Raw genomic sequence first — 25,462 nt, 5'->3', positions numbered from 1 at the left:
CGTCAAGTTGGACATGAGTTAAAAACATTCCTCAGGATTCCCAGGCTGGCTGACTGGCCCAGTTTCAAAATTATATTACTTTCAAGTTTTTCCTCATCCTCTCATGGGATGTTTCTTTGTCCAACTTTTGAGTGAGCGTATACTATATGTGAAACCAATGTGTACCGGTAGATGGGGCTGTAGACCAAAACATTGGCGTTATACTACTGAAAACTGTAGATTTCTGCACGGAAGATGAATAATAAATGTTATTTAGCTAAAAATAATTAAATTAAAAAAATAAAATATATTTTTTTTAAACCACTGACGTGCCTCCTCACCGCAATTCAAATGTTGTGAGGTAACTTGATCAACGGAAATTGTCCCACATTTTTGAACAGGTATCAGTGGGTATGTCACTTTCTCATTATTTCCCATTAAAAGCATCTGAACAAAATGAAAGTTTAAAACGTTCTACGTTCTACGTTCTACATCCTATATGTTATTCTATAGAATTTGTCTTTTAATACATAAGAATTCACAAAACAAAACTGTTTTGATATAAACAGTCGATCTGTCTATTTAACGCCAACTTTAACGGCCTTTAGAAAACGTTACTTTCAATATGAATCTTCAGCCGTGATGTCACGTTCGTGTCTGAAAACCTAGTGAACTGTCTATCTAGACAGCCGCGTGAACGCGTGTGTGACGCCCGAAAATGCTGTCTATGTAGGCAGCGCACTAGGATTTGACTCGCATCCTCCGTCTTCCTGTCTCTAAGCGATCAGAAGAGCTCGACAACGTCCGACACAAGACACATTCTCTCGTCTTATTAAAAACAGTTAAGGTAAGTCCCCTTAACTTTAATGAATTACCCTTATAGTGTTCGTCACGAAGGCCTGTCTTTGATAGGTAACGAGCTGAAGTCACTCAATTCTGCCTCGGAGTATTTTCTCTCCGGAATTTGTGCGAAATGGCGGAGGAGGAAGTTAAACGCTTCTGCCTTTCATCATTTAAAAATGCTTTCATGCTTTTCTCCATGCCAGAACTCGCGAGCTTTCAAAAGACTGCTCATATAAATGTCTAAAAGATCATTTTCTTGCACAGATCTCTCGAATGTGAAATGTTAAGGAAGAAAGTTATGTACCTCTACATATTCATCATGTAACATTAATAAAATAGCCATCATGTATTCAGTTGCTCAACTTTTAAATTTGCCTTGAGTGTGCACGGATCTACTGTAGGACAGTTCATACCCCCTTCATATACAGTGCATAAGTGCAAAGTTTGTTATCACGTGTTCAGTGTCTATCCTCGAAAGCCTGTATGTAATGAAATGGAAATAGTTTCATAGCAACAGCGTTTATGTACTGTGTGTCTCTTGGTGGCAAAAGTGCAGAGGGGCCCCTGACAGGTTTGCAGTGGGATGAGTAACAGGTCCATAACATGCAGGCCTCCACAGTCCCTGAGTTTAGACTTTAGCAGGACTTACTCAGGCCAGAAGCATCTTGTTCATGTGTGGGGGCGTGAGTGAGTCACTGCTTAATGTCTCAGTGTGTGTGTGTGTGTGTGTGTGTGAAAACCCTTTTTGTTTTTTCATGCAGTGGTCAATTTTGAGGTTATTTTGTTTCCATAACACGTCGTCTTCTTTCAGACTAGTAAAAAAACAAGCATCAAAAATTCACTGCACATTCAAGTGTTTAATTTATTACCCTTTATTTACTTGAATCTGTAGATTTTAATTTACAATCTATCTTGAAAGGCATTTTTCTTCAAATTATTTTCCCCCCTTATGCACCAAGGTAGTTATCTCCACTTCAGTTAAACCAAGCTTTACAGTTTTATTCCTGTCTCAGATCTAGTTGTTCATCTATTATTCGCCTGGTTTATATGAAATTGTATTCTTTAAATTTGATAACGAAAAAAATAAAAAAATAAATAATAATATATATATATATATATATATATATATATATATATATATATATATATATATATATTAATGTTTTTGGCTTTTTACAGTATTTTCTGATTTATGGAGTGATTTGTCTAATATGTCAACCAAATTAATCTTGAATATTGAACATGTATTTATCCAATTTTCTGCATCTGTTTTGGAAATGTATGCAAATTAGTGCACTTTTAAGATATTTCTTAATTTGAATATGTAAATCTAACATTTCAGAAAACCAATACAAAAATGTGATGTTTTTTTTTTTAATTATAAACTGGGAGAGTAGGATGATATTTATCAGTTTGACCCTATTCACCTGTAGTGTTTAATTGGAAAATTGGTTGTCATGCTTCAACCAGTTTGCACTTTCAACCAATCGCTTTGAATGTGTAAAGTAAAAAGGCAGTAGTTTTAAGTGATGGAGCTTCATATACAATAGCGCACACCCAAGTGTCACATTTTCCAAGAAAACCACTGTTTTACCACTTAGTGATAAAGACTGTGTAATTGCCTAATGTCTGGTCTTACAAACACAAACACAGTCATTGTGAAGTGGACATTCCCGAAGGCTAAACCAATGTTTTTTGTCACACACTTCAGTGGTAAAAGGCTATCATTATACCTCTTAGCATGTGTTTTTCTTCTCGGCCCGGTCCCTGGCCTCAGTACCACATTGTTCCTGTTTGAGCTGTCCAAAACATCCACACTTCTGTTTGCTGTAGTTCGCTGAATTGGATTGCGTTTTCTTCCTCATCTGCCTGTAGCTAGCTCTGTTTCTCACTTCTGCAAAAAACTTTTGACATTTAAACAAAAATGCAGAACCTGCATTTTTTTTTTTTTTATCTGTTGATAATTACAGGCTGTGAGTTTTGATGCGTTGATGAAATGTTAACGTCCGTTAACGTTATAAGCCAAACTGCACCGTTTCCCTTGAACTGTTAATTAGAAATGACAGATGCAGGGTGTGGCGTAACTTCTGGTTCTGTAGTAGCTTGAACATTAATTGACTATGACAGATGTGCCTAGAAAAATTTTGCAAAAAGTCTCTTGTGCTTAACATGGCTGCATTTATCTGGTCGAAAATACAGAAAAGAAAAAAAAAAATCATGTTTCTCATGATCCTTCAGAAATCAGTCTAATCTACTGATTTGGTGCTCAAGACGTTTTTTTTATTATTATGAATGTTGAAAACTGTGAAAACCGTAGCACTATTTTTTCAGAATTCTTTGATTTAATAGAACGTTTGAAAGAACAGAATTTGAAACCTAAATATTTTGTAACATTATGATTAGTCTCTTTTGATCAATTTAATGTATCCTTGATGAATTTTTTAGTTCCTTATTTAATAATAAAAATGTACCGACTTTTGAATGGTAGTGTAACTTAATGAGAAATATTTAATGTCAAAAAAATGTTTCAGCTCCAGTTCCTTCAAAGAGGAAACAGTGATGTAATGAAATGAGCTTGTTTATTGTATTGACATACCTTTTAGCTGACAAAGTTATTTCTAACTTGAAACCCATTCAGTGAAGCAGTCAAACCAGTTATATATATATATATATATATATATATATTAAAAAACAGGAAAGGTGTGTAGATAGAAGTCATTTAGGGACAGTCATTGCTGCAATTTGTTTTATTACAAACATTTGTTACAGAGTCTTGTCAGTAGCAATATTTATATTTGGATAACTTCATAGTACTACATGTACAAAAGTATACTTTGAACTTTGAGTAGGATATTACGACAGCATTTAGGATGTAGACTTTGATGTGGGAATCCAGTGACAAGTAACTTGACGTCAGTGAATTGTCAGGTTACAGTAGATGAGCAAGATCTGACTTTTCTCAGTTTGATGAGGTCTTCAACGCAATAAACAAAACACAAATTGGACATTTTAAATGCCACTTCTTACCAGTAAAATCTTTCAGTATTTTGTTGAACGATGCCCGCCTACTTGCAAGAAAGAATTAGGTAAAAAAAAAAACGGAATTAATATTACGTCTATCATTATTTACTCACCCTCAGTAGTCTGAAACATATGACTTCACTTTCTCTGTGGAACATGAAATAAGATATTTTAAAGAACATTGGTTTCTCAAAACATTTTTTATGGTCTACAAAAAACATCAGTCATGAAGGATGACATGAGGGCGAGTAAATGAAATCAACAATTTGGTGAACTATCCCTTTAAGAGGATCAACGCTAAAAACATAGACACACATAAATGGAAAATAAGGGTCTGAGGTGGATCTATTTGCACAAGATAAAGTTCAGTTAAAGAACGAGAGGCTGCAGGTGAAGTTAAAGAGAAAGGAGGAGGAGGGGAGCCCAGGGAGGGGAAATGGAGATGGGTTTCCCGTAAATCAGCTCCATCCAATCAGAGCACAGATGCTGTTTACATGGCAGAGAGCCAGCAGGAATCAATCGTCAGAGGTGTAGCTGACGAAAGGAGAGAGAGAGAAAGAGAAGGAACCGGCTGTGATAGATCGGATCATATCATACGAGATCTCTCATGTTTTGCTCTATGCATGTGAAGCTGCATTTAAAAAGCAGTAGGTTTTCTTCTCTCTCTCTTGCCTTTGCTCGTGTGCCTGATTAAAGTGGGTGCGTGTTTGCTAATCATCACTGAATCTGTAATGGAAAGGACATTGAGCAGCAGTGGCGGTCTCATGATGTCAGTCTCTGCTGGGTGTCTCGTGTGAAACTGCTCACAGCCTGAGGAACGTTTGAGGAACTACAGTTTGCTCGACTGCGTGACTTTCCTGCAACATTTTTCCATTGCTCATGTATGGAGCGCTGTCGGATGGATTTCTATCTTCCCACAGTGCCGTGAGTGCTCTCTGAATTCATTTGGATGATGTAACAGCTTCTCCATAAGCTATCAAAATGGAGGATTCGACTCCTTGCAGCCAATAAACCTTTGGCGGCATCTACATGGATGACGTTGGTTTTAGATGGAGGCCTGTTTTCTCTTAGTGTAGAGGTAAGAGAGAGGGAAAGGGAAAGGGAGAGTGTGGGACAGATTAACTGGGGTCATATAAAGGCTCACTGATGCAACATGCTGTAACTGCATTAGAGTTTCTCCAGGCTGTGCAGATCTTTCCAGCTGAATGGAGCAAAAAGATTTGCTTGTTCAGATTTTAGAGTACTCATGTTTTTCATTTTGCCTCTTTGATTGGTTTTATAAATGCAATGTTATAAAGGTAAATGATTGCACATTTGTTAAAGCTAAGTAAATGTGGTTGCTGTTTTTAGGGCCTGCCATGACAATGCTAAAGTAATGTGAGCGGATGCCAGTGTGGGGCGCTCACAAGGTTTTGTGAGTGATTTCGGCTGGTGTTTTTGCAGTTGCTATACAATGCAGGCCGAAATACACTATAAGACTCCAAACAGATTATAAAACGCTATGCATCGTACACTAAACGACTGAGGATCACACACTACCAGACTTTAAAATCGTTCAGATCCCAATAAACTAAATGCAGAAACTTTTTGTTGCTGGATTCGTGACAAATGAAAACAATATGTGTTCTAAAATCGAGTCTGAAGTTACAGAAATCAGAGTCGGAGATTATCATAAACTGTGATTTTCTGTGAATGCTGTCAACTCAAATCTGCTGACGGGCTAGCGTCTTTTTGGCGACTAGCGTCAACTACTTCAGACTAAATCGGGGCTGAAATCACGGCAAAAGTCATGTAGTGTATTCCAACCTTTTGGCACACTTTGAGGGATCATATATGTCTAAAAGACGTCAAATACAGACCAAATAATGCTTAAGCAAGGCACAACTGCTATTTCTTATACACACTGCATTCAATTAACAAATGCATCACTGTGCTTCAAAACAATGAGGAACTAGAAGAAAATATTTCAACCACACCTTCTGAGGAATTTGATTTGAAAATGTCAACCAAGAAAACCTCCCACATATACCCAGAGTGAAATAGCGAGAAGTAGTCACTGATGTTAGGTTTATGATAACAAGCTAACTTTCTTTGGTAATGCATCAGAGATAATGCTCTGATATAATGTTCTAAATTAAGACTTTTTCAGTTCCAAAATGAGTTCTCAAGGCTGGTAAGCTTACTTTTATCGTGGGTTGTACAACTTAATCCCGTCAAACAGTGTCAAAAACACAGCCCCCGTCTTCATTTTGATAAGCAGAAAGCTCATGTTTCGCCCCTAGTGGTTCCTCCTGCTCCACAGAATCAACTTTGAGGAGCAGGAAGTGTTCATGTGAAGAATAGAGTCTTTGTGTTGACTGAAAACACTGAGAGCAGTGGCCTCAGTTGCCTTTAGCAGGTACAAAGTTCAAGCTTTGTGACCAATCACGGTTAGATGGAAGATTTAATGAATTTGGATTTGAAAGAAAATACCCTCCCTTGCCAGTCAGAATAACCAGCACCAGTCAGTGAAGGCCAGGTGTGTGGGATCTTTTTCCCACAAAATCTTACGGTTGGGCTGTGTGTGTGTGCTTGAGGCAAAAAGTTAATCATAGACCGTATTTAAGCACTGAGAGGTTTAGGGATACACATCCAATGTTACTTCTTTAGAATGAGCAATATAAGACTGAATTGGTTTATTGTTCTGTTTCTTTGTTTCGTAGAATTTCAGGATGCCTCGAATTTTGAACTCCACTGTCCCGTTCTCTGTCATGGACCAAAGGGACATCAAAGCTTTCAACTGCCCCAGCTTGGGCCCAGGCTCTCGCACAGAGAGAAAAGGAGGAGAGCGGGACAAACCCAATCAGTTGAATATCTGGACGGCCATAGAACTTGGAACTGCCGACCATGAGTGGACACAGAGGACCGAGAAACAATCCATTATTGCACAGGCAGAGTGTAAGTACCGAGACTGAAACAGATGAACTCATTTGATTTCACTGATTTGTCAGTGTTTTATCCAAATATACATTTGGGTTAAATAGTTTCTCTTTTTTTACAGGTGAGTCCCAGGATTCACAGGAGTTCTGCCCCAATGGCAGGTAAAGGCTTGTGTGACTGTCACACAATCGCGTGTTCCATTACGTTCTGTTTTAATACCAGGACTTAATATATCACGGCAACTAACTTATTTTCGGACATTGATTTTCCGCCACGTTTTAGCATCTCCTCCAAGTTGTTTCTTGGAGCCTTCCCTCGCAGTCGGCCCAAAAAGAAACGGCATAAGAAACAGCGGCGAAAACAGGCAGAGAAGGACAGCCGAGTGAGTGAGTCTGTGGGAGTCTCCGGAGTGCCAGAACAGGACAGCGGCGAGTGCCTTTCTTCATCTCTCATTCAGGTTAGACTGAACTAACTCACTGTGTATAAAAGATATATTCAATGGCGTCATTCCAAAACGTAATGTGCTGCTTTGATGTATAGTATCTAAATCCTCTTTATATTCATGTCAATTGTGACAAAACCTCTAATCAGTTTTGATACTGACTCAATATCATCTAAACAACCGTTGATCTCTAAGCTAAGATATGTCCTGGACACTAATATTTTTACAATTCACACAAGATAAAGTCAGCAGAATCTGACTGTAGCATGTTGGAAACTAATAAGCACAAAGTGTAACCTAATATTGACTGAATTGCATTTTTAAGTTCTGTTCAGTAGTAAATATCAAAACGGTTATTTACTACTTGCTTATTTTCACTGATCTCATCGCAGTGCACCCTGGCATTACGTAATACATGAAGGATGCGTGCGATACAGCTATAGGTTTTCTTTGTATCTTATCAGTGTAGTTTTGGTGGTGTCTAAATGTGTTACGTAGATAGGAAGCACACTGCGTTTTCCAACCGAATATATGTAAAGATTACCTGTCGATTTAAAACTAGACTCTGGTCTCTGCTGTGCTTTTACAATACCTCGGAGGGAATTCAGTGATTAGCTAACCACTGAGTCAAACAAAGCTTGTCTTTAGCTCTCCCTAAAGGCCTGAAGCGCTTGATATAAGTGATACATCTACAGATCCGAATGGAATTTTAATTATCATTGATTTTATGCAGTGCTTTTCAAGTGGCTTTCTCTCTAATAGTCCAGTCAACTTGTGTCCTGTTGTTTCAGGTTAGAGATCCAGTGTGCATCAGCAGCAGCAACAACAGTAGTGCGTACAGCAGCAGTGGCCTCAGCACGGAGAGGGTGTCTGTGCAGGAAACAGAGGGCCCCTCGAACTCTTATGAGTGGGAGTCCCGGCGGACCTCCTTACCCAGACCCTCCTGCTGCCAGAGCTACAGCCAAGAGAGCGAGGAGCTGAATTCTCCCCTGAGGAGTGAGACCGAATGCCCTCTGGCTTGTACGGCCCTGAGGAACTTTGTTACAAGCGAAGATCGCTGCTTTGCATATGGCTTTGTCACTGATTTGCTGAGAGAGGAGAGGGATGAGGGCGACAGAGAGGAGAGCGACAAGAATGAAGGGATCCTGTTCAAAAAGGTGATTTGAAATGGCATTTAAAACATATGACGTTTAAGCATGTCGAAATTGACACATGTGTGAACTCATACCGAAAGAGCTTGATGCATAGATGTGCACGCAAAGATACAAATTTACATACAAGAGCACAACCTGTAAGTCATACAGGCACACGCAACCTGAATCCTCTAGAAAGACAATACAGATAAAGACAACATAGGCTTACTAATACAGAGAGGAAGAGAGAGAGAGAGTGAGAAACACATGCACACATGCATGCATGTGTACACACAGCCAGAAATTGACTTGCGGTCTTGATTTCCTGTTTTTCTTGTGTTCAGCAGGGTTTCATGTTTACCTCACCAGCCTAGTTCTGCTTAGGGAGTTTCCTTGTAAAGAGAAATAGGCGAACAGTACAAAAAAACGTCTTCTCACACTTACTGTGCTTGTCATGTGCTCTGAAATAAGACATTTTCAGTGGTTCTTCTGTGGAACTGTTAGGTAATAAAACAGCATTAGTATTGAAATTGTGGCATTTACCGAATTTGTTACAAAATCTTAAAACTCTAAAATAAGCCAAAGTCGTTTATTTAGCCATTACAGCATTATAAGTTACATCATGAAAGATGGCTGAATATTTACTGCACGTCTAAGTGATATAAAGTTGGTTTACTTTTTCAAGAAATGAAACTTTTTTTATTTTATTTTTATAAACAAATAAACAGAATTCAGTTCAAAACTTTTGAGGTGAGTAATATATAAAAAAAATACACTTTTATTCGGCAAGGATGCATTTAATTGATCAAAAGTGCCAGTTAAGATATTTATAATTTTACTAAAGATTTCCATAATATATGCTGTTCTTTTGAACTTGTTATTCTTTAAGAGACTTGAAAAAAAGAATTTTAATAATTGATGATAGTAAGAAATCGGAAAGCACCAAATCATCATATTAGAATGATTTCCGAAGGATCATGTGACTCTAAAGACTGGAGTAATGATGCTAAAAAAAAGTTCAACTTTGCATCACAGGTAACAATTACCATATTTTTCGGACTATAAGTTGCACCTGAGTATAAGTCGCATCAGTCCAAAAATATGTCATGCTGTGGAAAAAAACATTTAAGTCACACTGGACTATAAATCGCATTTATTTAGACCTAAGAACCAGAGAAAACATTACCGTCTCCAGCCACGAGAGGGCGCTCTGTGTCTTCAGTGTAGACTACAGGAGCACTGAGCAGAATAGAGCGCCCTCTCGCGGCTGTAGATGGTAATGTTTTCTATTTGTTCATTTCTCTTGGTTCATGTAAAATTAATTTTGATAAATAAGTCGCACCTGACTATAAGTCGCAAGACCAGCCAAACTATGAAAAAAAGTGCAACTTATAGTCCGTAAAATACGGTACATTTTAAAATATATTCAAATAGAAAATAGTTATTTTAAATCATAATAATCACAATTTGGTTGTTTTTTCTATATTTTTATCAAATAAATGCAGCTTTGGTGAGTATAAGAGACATCTATTAGAAATACAAAAATAAATCTTATAGACCCCAAACTTTTGAATGGCAGTGTAGTTACATGCCCACACAGATCACCAGATCTTAAGTGCCAGATTAAAAAAATCTATGCTTTTTTATGCTTTCCATGATTATTAGAATATAGTCCATAGTATACCATAGAATATACCTTAGAATTATAGTCTAAATGGCTAATGCATGTACACAGTAGCTTTTTATTTTTGTCACTATATTGCGTATTGTAACTGTATTGGCCAGTACACATCCATAACATCATTTGACAGCAGCATTTCACATCTCTTTTTTTTTAGGGGCTACAACCAGTGAATTATGAGTACAGAGAGGGACTGGAATATGAACGCTGTAGATTTCTCAAGCAGGGCTCCTTTGGAGAGGTCTACAGCATCAAAGACAAAGGCACTGGCTTCATGTGTGCCGCCAAAAAGGTATTTGTGCCCTGCTTTTATGTCCATCTTATTATTCTGGCAGATGGCACTGCTGGCATTTAAATGTAAGTCACACTGTCTGTTGATCCATAGATGCGTGTGTGTGTGTGTGTGTGTTTTCAGGTGCCGTTGGTGAGTTTCAGCAGTGAGGAGGTGGGCTCGTGGAGTGCCCTGCAGTCTCCTCAGGTGGTTGAACTCTTCGGAGTGGTGCGTGAAGGTCCTTCCATCATCCTCTTCATGGACCTTAAATCCAGTAAGTGCTCAGAACAAACAAACAACCTCATTATTCCTTCATCTTTTTCCCATTCCTTATTTGACATATCTGGTGTTTTACTCAAAGGAAGTGTTTTGTGGAGAGATGGAGAGATGTTTGATGACTGTGCACTTTCTTCAGGTTCTCTAGGACAGCTGGTGGAGGAACGAGGCCGTCTGCCAGAGGATCTGTCCCTGCACTACTTTCAACAACTATTGGGGGCGCTAAACCACCTGCACAAGAAGCGCGTCCTTCATCTAGACATCAAAGGTACGTCCAGAATGTGGGCTGGATAGATACAAATGCCACAGAACCATTTGATTGGTTTAGAGGGGTGTTTTTCTTTTTCTGTCCTCTCTTCACTAATCCAGACTGTCTCTATTTCACTTAGTGGAAAGATGACATTATATTGACATTTAACGTCTCCGCGTTATTTATGTGGAAAGTGGACATTTGTTTTTGTTTTTTTGCACTTCCTTATTCGGGATCACAGTTCTTTGGAAACCACATAGAGAAATGAAAAATCACAAGTCAGATGTCCTTAATATCGCAATTGTTTCTTCTGAACAGCAATTGAGATTAAAAACACTTTTTTTTTTTGTGAAATAAAATGACCCTCTCACATTTCCTCATGTTTATTCAGATATGGCACAATATCAAAATAATAAAATTATTAAAACTAAAAAGTAGAATTATATATAAAACAAATAAAATCCAATAACAATGACAAAAGCACATGACACTGTTACTAAAACTGAAATATATATATATATTAGGGGTGTAACGGTTCACAAAATTCACGGTTCGGTTCGATACGATACACTGATGTCACGGTTCGGTTCGGTTCGGTTCGATACGTTTTAGATACAGCAAAATGTAAAAACATCTCAACTTTTCAGAATGCCGCAAGCGCACCGCGGGTCATGTGACAAGAACTAACCAATCAGCTTCATCCTTTCCCGTAACAACGTTGAGAGCTCAGCCAAGATGAAGGATCAGCTGATCATAGTTGTATATGGATTGCAATTTTGAAATAAATTTAGTAGCAGAGCTACTGCAAGCGATTTTTAGAGCTGCAAATCCATTTATCCTTCGCTGAAATTTCCGCGTCTCATGGAGAGAGCACGTCATTGTTGCTTAGCAAAGACAGACGCCTCATGAGCGCTTCTGCCCAAGCGCTTTGGAAAGGAGGAGAAAGACGCGCTTAGCGTTTTCCATGCGTTTTTAGGCACGATATGTGAACGGCCCCTAAGGCGCTCGCTCACTCAGCACGCGCTGAAGGCTCGTTGCAAAATGTCGAATGCCTTTAACAGACCAGAAATATAAGATCCTAAAATAACCAACAGGTCTGGTGTTTGGGTTGGATTCCCTGTAAGCTATAGTTTCTAAATGCTGCAGGGATAGTTTGCTGCGTGCATGTTTCTCCTTTTTTTCGTCTTTTCCCAGATAGTACTGACGCATATATCCCAGATATTCCCGCTGGTGTTTTTTTTTTTTTTTTTTTTTTATTCCCGCTGGTGTACCCTGTCATGTTGCAGATGCGACATACCGTTGTTTTTTTATCCACCACTCTCTTGCCATCACCATTATAGCTTAAAGGGAATCCAAAGTGCACCCAAACACCAGACCTGTTGGTTACTGGAGGATCTTCTTTTTCTAGTCTGTTAAACGCATTGGCCATTTTGCAACGAGCCTTCAGCGCGTACTGAGTGAGCGAGCGCCTGCTGAGTAGCCTAACATAAACATATAAGATGGTGTTTTTTTCTTCTTCGGGAGTGTCAGGGGCGTTGCCTGTTACGTTGTTTGGGTTATTGGGCTACCTTGTTGAACGCATATCATTATATTTCTCTCTCTCTCTTTTTTTTTTTTTTTCAAATATAATTAATTACTCCAACGAACCGTTCGGTATACATAATGCGTACCGCGTACCGAACCGAAAGCGTCGTACCGAACGGTTCAATACGAATACGCGTATCGTTACACCCCTAATATATATATATATATATATATATATATATATATATATATATATATATATATATTCATTTTGATAACTAATTCATAATATATAAAAAAATACAAAACTAACATTGAAGTTATCTTGTATAGCTCCTGAGCTATAAAAGAGTAATACATGTGCAATAAAATTGCCTCATGAATCGGTTCTTTTCAAAGCTACCACAGAAAACACTGTTAGCAAATGCATTTTTTTTAACAAATGTGTTGCATAAAGACATAAGCAATTTTAAGAACTATAGATTGGTTGTCGAGGAATTTAAGTTGATTCTAATGCTGTGTTTTGTTGTTTTTCCGGGAGACCAGGTGAGACAAACAAGCACCTGTGGGGAGAGAGAGAGACAGAGAGAGAGAGAGAGAGAGAGAGAGAAAGGAGATCAGAGTACACTGTGATCAACCCAGGGCTGGGAATTTCCCACAGCATGACTCATGTGGTTCAGATGAGGGGGAGAGGAGGGGAGAGACTGAGAGTTCAAGAGAAAGAAACTAGACACTGACTGAACAACTGACCGTGTATAATGCAGATGGACACGAGAGACCAAATGAGCAGCTTTATGTCTTTATCAGCCATTCAGATTGATAAAGGACAGTTCAATTCAAGCAAGCAGTAAAACAAACCTTTCTGCTCTGACATCTACAGCGCCATCTGCTGTCCAAATAGTCTGATTATCAGTCATTTAATCTAGACTTTTTTTTTTTTCTTCTTGTTCAGTCAACAAGCTGTGGTTTGCAATTCTGAAACCGAAAGTCTCACACACTCCAATTTTAACTTTTCCTGGAACCGTCCAATCGCCAGTTCTAGAGCAGAGACTTATGGGAAGAGATGTGCCCGCTGGCAAACATGTTTATTTTCTAAATACGCATTACTAGTCTAATTGTGCATGACTCAACAGTATTGCATTGTGAAAATAGATGCATTAAAACAGCTTTTGAAATGGCTTGCACTTGTTCCACGGGTTAACTATTAGTCAGATAGATAGTTTAAGGCTACTGTATATGCACTGTATATATAGGTACTGCACCCATTCTAAAATCTAACCAATAGTTAATGAAGTAATTTAATCACGTTTTATGTCAGTGTATTAAAGGTTACAGAAATAGAAGCAAATTATGTTCAGTTTCAAGCAAAAGCACTATCATTTTGATGCTCTTGAGGATGGTCTGAAATCAGAAAACCTCAAAATGGGTTTAGATTTTTTTTTTTTATGTATTTAAAAATAATAGTTTTTTGCTGACCAACGCTGCATTTATTTCATCAAAAATACAGTAAAACAGTAATCTTGTGAAATATTATTACAACTTAAAACAACTGTTTTCTATTACTAACTGTAATTTCTTCCTGGGATGGTGAATTTTCAGTGTCACAAAATCATTCTAATATGCTGTTTTAGTGCTCAAGAAACATTTGTTATCATTATCAATGCTGAAGACAGTTGTGCTGCTTTATATATATTGTTTTGTTGAAACCATGATAATTTTTTTCAAGATCCTGTGATGAATAGAAAGTTCAAAACATCTGCATTTATTTGAAATAGAAATATTTTGTAGCATTATAAATGTCTTTACTGTCAGTTTAGATCATATTAATGCATCCTTGCGGAGTAAAACTTATTTCTTTTGAATGGTACTGTACATTACATTGTGGATTTCTTCATATTTCAGTTTCCTGTTGATTTTAATTAACAGGACAGGAGCAGGCAGACATAAGTTATTTACATGTTACCTCACCACTGCGTTCTCATGTTTGTGTTTTGTTTTCAGCGGATAATATTTTGCTGTCAGAAGATGGGAAAGATGCATTCCTGTGTGACTTCGGATACTCTGAGAGATTGGACAAACAGGGGCTTAGTTATTGTAAGAGTAAGTACATTTCAGTCTAGCCTCAAATATATTTCAAGTGAACATAGGCACATATTTAAATGAATCAACTGGTTTTGTATGTGTTTAGGTCTGAAAGGCACAGAAAGTCATATGGCACCTGAGGTGGTGCTCAGTGAGCCGCGCTCTTCGAAAGCAGACATCTGGAGCAGCTGCTGTATGCTTCTGCACATGCTCAACGGCTGTCATCCTTGGACCCGCTACTATTCCCACCCACTATACCTCAAGGTTAGCTACGATCGGAAACAGTTTGAATAAGCCCCTCCCACTTTTAAAGTCACACTCCATTTTAATTAGTGTTTTGTGAAACCTATATGATTTGCATTGCCATAACACTTACAAAGTGTTGTTTGTGTTTGCATGCTAACAGATAGCAGAAGAGCCTCCTCCAGTGAGGGAAATCCCTCCGGACTGCAGCTCCTATACAGCAGATGTCATAAGATCAGGACTGCAGAAAGATCCAAACACACGAGCCTCTGCCAAAGAACTTTTTGTTAAAACTGCTAAAGCACTTAAAGAAGGTAACCATAAATAACCACCAAACACATACCAATGGCTGTGTATTAAATATTAAACTATTAGAAAAGTCATACATTTATTTGCAGTGGGGGGAATTCGCAGCCCCGCAAGAGGAGGAACCTATCAGAAGCCACTGGGGAAGCCTGAGAATCCAGACTCCGCCCACACAGCCACACCCACCACATCCCACCACACCACGTCCTCTGAGAACTCTGAGCAGCAGTGGATGAGCTCGGAGTCGAAGAGGAGAGCGGATGATAAGGAACGTAATGATGAGCCAGACGAGGTAAAACAGGGCAAACGGACAGAGGAGACGAGAAACGATGAACACTCTCCTCCGAAGTCACTGCTCCACATTCAAACCACTTCACCTGAGCCACAGATCATCAATAAGACCGAGCCAGAAGCAACAGCGCCAGAAAAAGAGCTGTGGAAAGGTGAGCCGGGTGCCCTCACATGATCACGTCACATTCATAGCAGTTCAGTTGCAAATTTAGAAAATCGTAGAAACAAAGAGTGACAATTGTTTCCTTTGTCACTTCTGGGAAAAAGGACACAAAATAACAGAAATGGAATTTGAAGCCACTTCATTTATTAAACACACTATCGTAGAAATGTTTGGGGTCAGTAAGATTTAAAAATGATAGAAATTATATTTTTCAAAGGTGTTACAAAATAACACTGAAAAGATCTGCAATGAAGTGTCAATTTCCGTTAAAATATTAAGCAGCACAACATTTTTTAACGTGGATAATAATAAGAAATATTTGCCGCAAATTAGAATGTTTTCTGAAGGATCACGTGACAGGAGTAATGATGCTGAAAATTCAGTACATTTTAAAGAATATTAAAACAGAAAAATATTTATCGTATTTTTGATTTAAAAAAAATACAGCCATGGTGAGCATAAGAGACTCCTTTCAAAAACAAATCCTACCAACCCCAAACTTTTGAATGATAGCGTAGAATAAATATGTTAGATGTGAATTAATTCAAAAGATTCTAAAACAGTATTTTATTTAGTAAATGTGGTCATATAGTAGTTTATGCACATTTATTCTTAACCAATAAAACTGTATCCAGCGTAAACGTTTTGAAAATGTATTCGCGTTTTGGTGTCATTTAGCATTTTTTCTGTCCCATATCCCAAAATTAGCATCACAGATATGAGGACGGAACCTCAATATTCTTTCTTGTGATTACAGCCATTGAAAGTTTGTAGCTTTGCAGATTATAACACTTGTCTAGCTCTCCTTGCAGATTTCTACGTGAGCAGTCTTTCCCATCCTCATTCTGCTGAGCAACAGGAGCAGTTGCTCTCGTGTATCAGCAGCGACGACCTTTACTCCAGAGAATACTGGGACAAGAAGGTAAACAAACCCAAGCATCAAGTTCAGAATGCTGAATATGAGGCAGCCTGTGATTCCTCATAACCTGATACATGTCTAGTGAACACATTAGAGGGATATTACGAGTGACGTTTAACTTCCTGACGACCATCACCTGTTGTTTGCTAGTAAACCATCTCAGTTAAACCAATCACAACTTATTTGAAATTCAAAGGGTTTTTTCTCCTTCCAGGATTCAGGGCGTGGGTCAGACGGTTCCTATGATGACCTTAGCTCAGGCGTGTTTTCTTACAACAGCCAACAAGATGGCCAGAGCTTCAGCAGGGCCCCCACACACGGCCCCCCGCCCCGCTGCTTTGACGGTGTGTGAACAACTCCTGATCACATCATTACATAACCAAAGAGTTGGCATGATACCAAACTGTTAGCAATCCGTACCAACATTGGTTCAATTTGCTGATTCTCATTATCCTGGAAAAAATCATAGTGCTATTTAAATTTGAAATTAAGCTCTCTCATTGACTCATGCTGTTGTTATGTTGGTGTTGGAGATATTATTAGATGACATTTAGCATGGTTATTTGTGCCATGCTCACATCTGTGCTTTGTTTCTTTAGGTGTGGATGTTTATATTAGGGACTTTGACGGGAGATGCTTTCACATTCGGGAGATGCCTGGGGTGAAAGTAGGCCACGTTGCAAGAGGAATCAGCGACCAGGTAAACTATGTGTGTGTCTGTGTGTGTTTATAGTTTTATTTGCATTACTCTTTGTTTGCTAGAAGTTAAAATCTTCCCTCTTGTGTAGATCTCAGAGAACGTGTTCAGTCTGCGAACAGAGGATGGTTGCTTGGTGTCCCATGACAAAGAGGTCCTAGAGAACAGCCTGTTTTTGCGCTGCGTCCCAGCCCCTGACTCCAGCCACTATCATCCCGACTGCAAACTGCCATGGAGCTGGAGGATCAGAGACGGAATGCTGGAGACTAGAGACTGATCTCTCCATCTCCATCTGTTCCTGCCGAACTTTCTGTTCCAGTCAAAGTACCTGTGCATTCAGTTAGTATGCATGAATCTCATCTGTGCCTCTTGTCGGCCAAACTTTTGAGCCCTTGTCATATTATTGATTTACTTTCTCAGTATTTTGTTGTTGTTTTAACGATGTATGTCTTTTGTTGCACTGTGTTCGGAAGAACATTGTGAGCCGTCAAAGAGTTATTTCATGATTAATAGTAAGATTCAAAAGCATTTAGTCGATCAAGTATATGCCTTAAACCTTGAGCCTATATGAGTAAGTTTTAAATGCCAGTATGGTTTACCATGTACTTACCATGTACCATATGAAATAATCACTGATCTTCTTTCTAAGAACTGTATTTTAGATTTATTCAATAAAAATATGCTTTTTTTGCAGTTGTCTGTGATTGAGATGTGATTGAGATTGAGTAACTTACATCAAACAGTGACCTAAACTTATGTTAGTTAGTTGGCATGGCAAAATTTCTTAACACATTTTTAAGTTACGTTTTCATCTAATGTTTACTTAGTTTTAGTTAACAATAACAACACTGCATTACATACAACTGGACGTTTGAACAAAAAGCTGAATTTGTTTCTCATGATCTAATTTTCCAGAGAATGAGATACATTTTTAAAGGAAAACGGCTAGTATCTAGTGTCTAGCACACGTGAACTTCTTTAATACTGTTAGAATACTGTTTTTATTTTAAAACGGATGGTTCTGGTCCTTGATTCTGATTGGTTGAGCCGTGTTTGAAGCTGTTGTATATTACTCTACAAACACACACCTTTGTTTACTCTGTGTGTTGCTCGGCCACCACTTTGCTGGAACCACAACTGTTTCTGAGGAACTACATTGTTTGGTGGAAGAACACTGTTTAAATTCATATAATTACACTTTATTGTCTCTGTTCTATGAAACCTTACTACTTCAATGGAATAACCATTTTCTAAAAGCAATAAACCCTGTGAAGCCGTGGTTTACAGCAAATTTATAACAGCTAAGGGGGTTTTACAGTGCCCCCTAGCGGTTTATAAATTCACTGTAAACTACAGCTTCTCAGGGCTAATTGCTTTATTTAAAATTTACTACGATTCCTATATGCTCATTTCGTAGATTCGATCCTTTACTGGTATTTTAAAATGTGACAATTTTAATAAAGAGTAACGGTTTCTCTACCAAAATCAAAACACACAACACATTTATATTGAAATACATAAAAACAATTTATTGTTTAATTTTACAGCTTACAAAACAAACTCATGGGCTCAAACAGTAGACAGACTGCCTTAGGGTGCACAATTTTATACCAGTTTACAAAGATGTAGAAAAAGATGAAAAAGTGGTGGCTAATATCATAAAAAGGCCAAGGCACTGTCAACGAAAGAACCATAAAATAAAAGAATATGAAACTGTACCCAAACAACCAAAAGATAAAGAAACAAGTATATATAGAAAAAAAGAACAATTGCATGTAAATGTAGGATTGTGGGTCTTGCCAACCATCTTAAAAATACAGTACTGAGAAGACCTTGCTGAGAGGACAAGCTCAACTATTCGGCATGATATTTCCTGCAAGACCGAATGTTTGCACCAGCTCAAGCCAAGCGAACTGCTTTTCGCCAAAGAATCTGCACCTGCATCTGAAGTCTTTGGATTGTCGAATCCAAAAGAATTTTTAGAAAAGGAAAATATTTGGTTCTGTAAAAAACACGCTCATCATGGCTCAGAGAAGTTCAGTTCATTTAAGAGTCACTAGTATTGTCCATTCCTGTCGTAGGAGGGGCTTGCTGATGAAGACACACCCACAAACCAGAACACGAGTGCTGATTGGTTGACTGCACTTCTCAAATGCTGTTGCAAACATTTCATGAACTCTTAAGAGGCTAAACCTTCAAGTACAATCAACTTCACAGACACTTTGTAACCCCGTGAAGAACTAGAGGAGACAGTGGAAAAAAAAAAAAAAGACGAGGAGGATGAGGAAGAGACAGGAAATTAAAATATCAGCAGAATAGAGTCTGAACCCATTTCTACCCTTTCAGATAACAGTGCGCTAAAAAAAGACAGATACAATTATGCTTTTATCATAACGATAATAATAATATATTAATAATAATAATTCCATTTATAAGCTATCATAACTATTTATCGCATGCAAGGATGAAAAATAAAAATAACATAATGAGGATATATGTCCTAGACACCCACAAGCCCAAACTAAAAATAAATAGCTAAAATCAAGCCTAACCCCAAACTCTTACGCGTTAATCTCTGATTTTCAGTGCAAATGTTATCAAGTTTTAAAGTTGTAGATGAGAAAGAGCACAAGCTCAGGAGTAACAAGAGTGCTCAAGACATCTGCATCATGCTGGACTCTCACTCTTTCCTCCTCCTCCTCCTCCTCTCTCTTTTGATTAGTTGAGGCCGTTTTCAACTCTCTTATTTGTCTTTTTCTGTGCATCTCTACTCCAAATCCCTTCCTCTTGCCCCTCATCCTTTCTGTTCTCTTTTGCTGGTCTGTTTCACTCTCTGTCCTTTGTCTCAACTCTCTCTTCTCTTGCTCTCCACCTTCCTGCCAGTCTTTTCACATTTTGCGGATCACCACAACCGTGGTGAGCACCCCGGCCAGGAAAACGCCAATAGTCTGCCATGTTGGGGTTCCGAAATAGGAGCGGATTCCCTCCTGTGTGAGAATAAAGGGCAAATTTGATCACATATTTACTTTTAATAAAACAAAATAAATAAATGTATCAATAAAAATACAATTAAATAAACTAAAACAAACAAAATGCTTTAATGGGAAAGTTTGCACAAAAATGAAAATTACCCCAAGATGTACTTTTGAAAAATAATTCTACTTAAAACTTAATAAACGCTTATCTCTAGCTTCTGCTAACTGTCATACATGTGTTCACGTGTGTTCCAGCGAATGACGTAGGCATAGCGTAATCTCCAGTGAGATGTGACGAACATGGAGGCGCAGAGAAAGAGCAAAACAAAACACCGGACATGAATTAGAAGTATAAAACTAGGATTTGTAAAGAAAAATGTTGGAGGATTTCGATATAACCCAAGAGGAGACAGGGTTTCCTTTCATGTAAACAAAACTGCTTTCAGGAAACAGTTGCGTATTCTCTCTGGAGCTTACAATACAAGTCCTACATCACTGGAACGTCACTCTTTCGTGAACCCATGTACGACAGTAAGCGGAAGCTAGAGAGTACATTTTATAAAGTTTTAAATAGCAAGATTTTTTTTCTTACACAACTGCATTACTTTACTTCTTAGGCCTTAGTTAACCCCCTGGAGCCGTGTGGAGCACTTTTATGATGGATGAATGCACTTATTTGGCCTTAGTTCTTAGGATTGTACTTAGTACAAAGTCTATAGAATACCCAAAATGTGGCACTTGTGTAGTTTTGATTGAAGAAGAATGCAACGCTCAATACGGCGGCTCCATCGAAGGAAGCCCTGCCTTATTGATTTACTGATTTAGCCTATAAACGCTATTTGAACAAAAGAAACTTCATTTATGACACAGTTGTTGTCGGATTTCATGTGTGGTTTCAAATTCGAATTGTCGAATAAAATCATTATGTATTCTTGTAGCTTTGCAAAATTACAGTTGAACCTCTGATGTCACATGGATTATTTTAACAATCTCCTTACTAGGTTTCTCAGCCTTGATCATGTAAGGGTCCGTGCTGAACAAGGAGGGTTAGAAAGCTCTTGGATTTCATCAAAAATATCTTAATTTGTGTTTTGAAGATGAACAAAGGTCTTATGAGTTTGGAGTAATTAATGACAATTTTCATTTTTGGGTGTACTATCCCTTTAATGAGTCTCGTGGTACAGAAAAATTAATTACTAATTGATGTCAGTGTGAATACATTAGTCATTTAAAAATGAATGTATTTTTAATGGTACTTTAAAAAAAAATAATAATTTAGAAAATAATTAAGTTTCAGTTTTTTGCTGACATTTTAGTCAATAATTGCATAGCCAAACAATAAAATCAAATCCTTTGCTAAATAGAAAGATGTAAAGCATTTATTTGAAATGTAATCTTTCGTAACATTGTAAATATCTGTACTGTCACTTTCAATCAATTTAACGTGTCCTTGCTGAATAAAAGCATGAATTTCTTTAAAAACATAGGATCTATGTATGGCTTTATGATTTTATAATGTATGACTTTTGAACAACGGCATTATACGTCTAAAGTACAGCTGAGATATTCAGCTTCACATTACGGAAAGCTAAATGTTCATGTTGTGTTTTGCATTTTGTTTATCGCGTTATCAGTAGTAAAGGTCATTGTGGCCTGTGTTAAAATATCACATCGACACCCGATGTTTCACATGATTTTAAGGAAGTCACTGTGTAAGGAATTCACTGTCAAGACTTACCCATCCACCCTGTTCCCTGATCCAGTTAATAACGTGCTCCTGAATGTAGGTCATAGTCCAGTTTATGATGGTTCTTATGATGTCAGGAATCTTGGTTATAATAGCCTAGGAGTACAAGAATAAGAAAAACAAATATTTAAAACATCAAAACAATGCATTTCCATATGAGATTGAGCTTATGTAGGTCTTCACCTTGATGACAAGCCGACACGCAAAGTAGAAAAGTGCCACCACTCTGCCCCAGTTAAACTTCCCATCAGAGAAGATCTCACGGGCCACTTTCAGGAAGACTTCTCGAGTTGGTTGAAGAGTGGATTCATTTAACATACTAGATCAACATGACAATGGAGAGGTATGGATGAGTTGCAGCACACTGCCATCCAGTGAGCATTTCTGAGCACAGCAGGAGACTCTGTATTTAGAGACAGTCGAGATGTCTCCCGCAATCCATTACCTTTGCAGCTGCACATTTCCATCCAGCTCGTCTCCAATCTGCTGCAAACACTGCGCAAGACGTTTATGGCTGGGGTCGCACAGATCCACATCACTCAGTTGACTTCGGGTTAATTCAGCTTCACTGTTTCCATGGCGACGAACTCGTTCATAGATGAAGCTGTGAGAGATGGGACGAGATGACTGAGGTAATGAACAAAAACAAACACAGAGAACGTGAAGAAGAGATAAGATGATACTCACTTATTGAGAAGTGCAGATCCCAAGGCAATAATCTGCTCATTGCCAATGCCTTCAGATATTGGAAATAAAATCAATAATTAAAAACAATGCAAAACCAGGAGGGAAGACACTTAAGAGTAAACAAAATGGATTTAAAATATGTTCAGCATAAAAAAGTACAAATGTCAGTACACAGGTCTAACAACACCATTGTGACCTTAAAAGGGAAATGATAAGCATCTGAATGGTTCCATACTGTTCGTGACATGACTCAGCGGTGCATGTATAATTAATTCAGTGCACGTTTGGTTACAGTTTTCTGATGAGTAACGTTGATGTAAAGAAACTAATATGCATGAGCTGTCTAATGGAGAAAGAGACTCGGACAAGCTAAATCTCTCAAGTACGCATCATAACTCATTTTAAGTATCAGTTCACGTATTTAAATATTCAAATAAAACTAAAGACGTTGAATCTTCACGTGTCATGAACACAATACATACAGGCTGTGTCGCAAAACTAGTGAGCTGCCTACATAGATGGCATTTTGAGCATTACAGATACCTAGAAATTAAAGCAAGCATTTTGGAAAAAAAAGGCTGTACAAATTTCAAAATGATCCCTTTTAATTTCATTTAAATCTCTCTCTCTCGCTCTCTCTCATATATTATATATTATATATATATTATATATATATTATATATATATATATATATATATATATATATATATATATATATATATATAACCAAAATTCAGTCCTGGAGGGCAGAGTTACAGAGTTTAGCTCCAACGTGCCTCAACACACATGTATGGACGTTCCAGCTGTTTCATGTGTGTGTAACTGGGATCGGAGCTAAACTCTGCAGGACAGTGACCCTCCAGGAGCAGGATCAGACACCCCAGCCTTAATAAAAATGGAGGGCCTATTATATCAACAGAGCAGCAGGATTTGAAATGAATAGTTAAACCAAAAATGACAATTCTGGCCTTCATGTCGGTTCTGCCTAACATCGCGTACAGGTTTGAACTTCAAACCAGTATGCAATGTTGGGCAGACTGAGAGCCTTTGGTAATCATTAAAGTTCATTATGATCAAGACGATGCAATGAAAGTAAATGGTGACTGAGACTGTTACACTGACTAACATCCCTTTTAGTGTCCCACAGAACAAAGACAGTGATACCGGTTTGGAACAACATGTGATAACAAAGCCGACCTTTTTTGTGAACCATACCTTTAACTCGACAGCAACCCATCTCGAGACCTGTACATGGCCAGTTATAGCTGTGAAGAGTGTTTACTCCCCCCTCCTAACAGATCAGCACTGAAACGATGATGTCACCTCTTCTGGGAATCAACAACATCGCGGTATCGGGGGCATGTGAGCACAGCCAACACAAGCGCACAGAGGCTGTCTCAAAAATAGAGTGCTGCCTGCCGAGACCGCGTTTCTGGGCATCATGGGCGCGTTCTGAACAAATCGAACGTTTGGAACGCGCCTAAAATGCTCAGGAATTCTTTTGGAACGCGCGTGACGGCCAAAAGAGTTGTTTGGGTAGACGGCACACTTTTGGATACAGCCAAGGGACTGTGCTTTGTTTGTTTAACTCGTGTCGTTATCGTTAATCGGAAGGTCTGTGCGCTGGTCGTTCAGCCAGTGATCGGTATGTGTACAGACATGTTTCAGACAGACAGCGGTGTTGTGACAGTGAACGACACTGAGAAAACTCACAGTTCACATGATAAATACTATTCTAATACATATTAAAGCGCCGGTCTGTGTGCTCTGTCGGACATCTGAGTTACGACTCGGGAGAAACGGGCGAAAATCATCATTTGAACAGGAAAGCGCCACTTACCCGTATCGCCTCCACCCGACGGCGCTGCCATGTTAGCAAGAAAATAAGTGAAAAGTCTTCCGCTGCGTGACGTCAATTCTTGGACAGGAAGGAAGTCGCTCGCGAGTCTGTGCGGCACACTTCAAAAATAATAGGGAATAATCAGAAGAAACGTTCTTGACATGTTATAAAGATCTCATGTTGCAAGATAGCAGAACAGTATCTGTAACAAAAAGCATATGTTGCTCTGTTTGGGCTTCAGAATGTAATCGAAGCGTTTTCCTTTTCGAGTATTCCCTTTATATCACACTATAAGAGTCATACAAGCATCAAGTGTCACATATAAAACGCACACACATACAAACTTTTTATTATTATTATTTTATTTTGTCTAATTGTTCAATAAACTGCTCCATTATTATTATTGTTGTTGATTTGACTAAGATTTCATGTCAGACTTTAGAGGGTTAATCAAATATTAATAACCTGCTTATTTTATAGAAAATAAAACAATTATCGAACCAACATGTGTCATATTATGTGTCCTAAACTCCTGAAACATTGCTGTCTCATATTTTAGAGCAGTCAGTGCAATTTATCAAATAAATCAATATGTGGGTGTGTGTGAAAAATTCAAATGTAACCCTCTTTGTAATTGTTAACGTTTTCATAAGTAACTGTATTTTTTCTAAGTAAATGTGACTGATTACAATTACATGTATTGTGTAATTACATTACGTAATTAAATGTAGCTAGTTAATGTACTTCCCAACATGGGTAAATAAATATGAGAGATTTAAGCATTCAATACCTTCTCAACAGTGAACTTAGACGATGACCAACCGCACGACGCACACAGTGCTGTTACTGCGATTTAAAAGTTGTTTAAATGTAAATAATCAAATAACCACGGATAACGGTTAAGGCAAGGCTAGATGGCATACACATTGACAGTAAAAGGGGCATACAGCAAATTTCTACTGGGCATGCGCACATCAATATAGTGTAATTTTTCTCACACTGTACAACTTTATAATAATGACTATTTTTGCCTTATTGTAAGGGGTAGGTTTAGGGAAGGGGGGGGGGGGGGTTAGGTGTAGACCATAGACGGTAAAAAAGTGTAGACGTTGATAAATTCAATTTATTGTTAGCTTCCGGTTTTTGCCGTCTCCCAAACTGTTCAGTCGGCC

General features: G+C 38.2%; 2 protein-coding genes across 8 annotated transcripts; one reads left to right on the top strand and one right to left on the bottom strand.

The window, feature by feature from the left end:
- Positions 1-667: 667 nt before the first annotated feature.
- LOC127952266 (mitogen-activated protein kinase kinase kinase 14) lies at positions 668-17,733 on the top strand. 6 transcript variants are annotated; one of them, XM_052550656.1, is made up of 17 exons: positions 4,015-4,490; positions 4,583-4,921; positions 6,546-6,780; positions 6,884-6,923; positions 7,045-7,219; positions 7,996-8,361; positions 10,176-10,310; positions 10,434-10,563; positions 10,705-10,833; positions 14,341-14,439; positions 14,528-14,685; positions 14,828-14,978; positions 15,063-15,413; positions 16,225-16,346; positions 16,558-16,687; positions 16,943-17,043; positions 17,132-17,733. In XM_052550656.1, exons 2-17 carry the CDS (start codon positions 4,877-4,879, stop codon positions 17,315-17,317), a joined length of 2,553 nt encoding a protein of 850 aa, XP_052406616.1. In that variant the 5' UTR covers positions 4,015-4,490; positions 4,583-4,876; the 3' UTR covers positions 17,318-17,733. The 6 variants fall into 6 exon arrangements, with proteins under 6 accessions (XP_052406620.1, XP_052406618.1, XP_052406616.1 ...); XM_052550660.1 differs by lacking the exons at positions 4,015-4,490; positions 4,583-4,921 and adding an exon at positions 668-826 and having other exon boundaries at positions 16,237-16,346; XM_052550658.1 differs by lacking the exons at positions 4,015-4,490; positions 4,583-4,921 and adding an exon at positions 668-826.
- An 809-nt stretch (positions 17,734-18,542) lies between these two features.
- On the bottom strand, positions 18,543-25,222 carry LOC127952265 (apoptosis regulator BAX). Of its 2 annotated transcripts, XM_052550652.1 has the most exons (7): positions 25,081-25,222; positions 24,291-24,409; positions 22,450-22,498; positions 22,208-22,366; positions 21,946-22,081; positions 21,754-21,858; positions 18,543-20,027 (listed from the first exon to the last, which is right to left on the bottom strand). In XM_052550652.1, the coding sequence occupies exons 2-7, from the start codon at positions 24,319-24,321 to the stop codon at positions 19,929-19,931; spliced, it is 579 nt and encodes a 192-aa protein (XP_052406612.1). In that variant the 5' UTR covers positions 24,322-24,409; positions 25,081-25,222; the 3' UTR covers positions 18,543-19,928. The 2 variants fall into 2 exon arrangements, with proteins under 2 accessions (XP_052406612.1, XP_052406614.1); XM_052550654.1 differs by lacking the exons at positions 24,291-24,409; positions 25,081-25,222 and adding an exon at positions 23,666-24,281.
- Positions 25,223-25,462: the final 240 nt, after the last annotated feature.

The sequence above is a fragment of the Carassius gibelio genome, chromosome B3 (assembly GCF_023724105.1).
Source record: "Carassius gibelio isolate Cgi1373 ecotype wild population from Czech Republic chromosome B3, carGib1.2-hapl.c, whole genome shotgun sequence".
In the NCBI taxonomy this organism is placed as follows: Eukaryota; Metazoa; Chordata; class Actinopteri; order Cypriniformes; family Cyprinidae; genus Carassius; species Carassius gibelio.
Note: the sequence above shows the minus strand (reverse complement) of the source record. Positions and strands in the feature narration are given on the sequence as shown.

Bases quoted from the DNA above. Each gene is read 5' to 3' on its own strand.
- LOC127952266 (XM_052550656.1), top strand. From the start codon at position 4,877: ATGACGTTGGTTTTAGATGGAGGCCTGTTTTCTCTTAGTGTAGAG. The intron at 6,924-7,044 runs GTAAAGGCTTGT...GCCACGTTTTAG, and splicing joins GAGTTCTGCCCCAATGGCAG to CATCTCCTCCAAGTTGTTTC. The intron at 10,564-10,704 runs GTAAGTGCTCAG...CACTTTCTTCAG, and splicing joins CTTCATGGACCTTAAATCCA to GTTCTCTAGGACAGCTGGTG.
- LOC127952265 (XM_052550652.1), bottom strand. From the start codon at position 24,321: ATGGCAGCGCCGTCGGGTGGAGGCGATACGG. The intron at 22,499-24,290 runs GTAAGTGGCGCT...CAATATCTGAAG, and splicing joins GTCGGGTGGAGGCGATACGG to GCATTGGCAATGAGCAGATT. The intron at 22,367-22,449 runs GTGAGTATCATC...CATCTCTCACAG, and splicing joins GGATCTGCACTTCTCAATAA to CTTCATCTATGAACGAGTTC.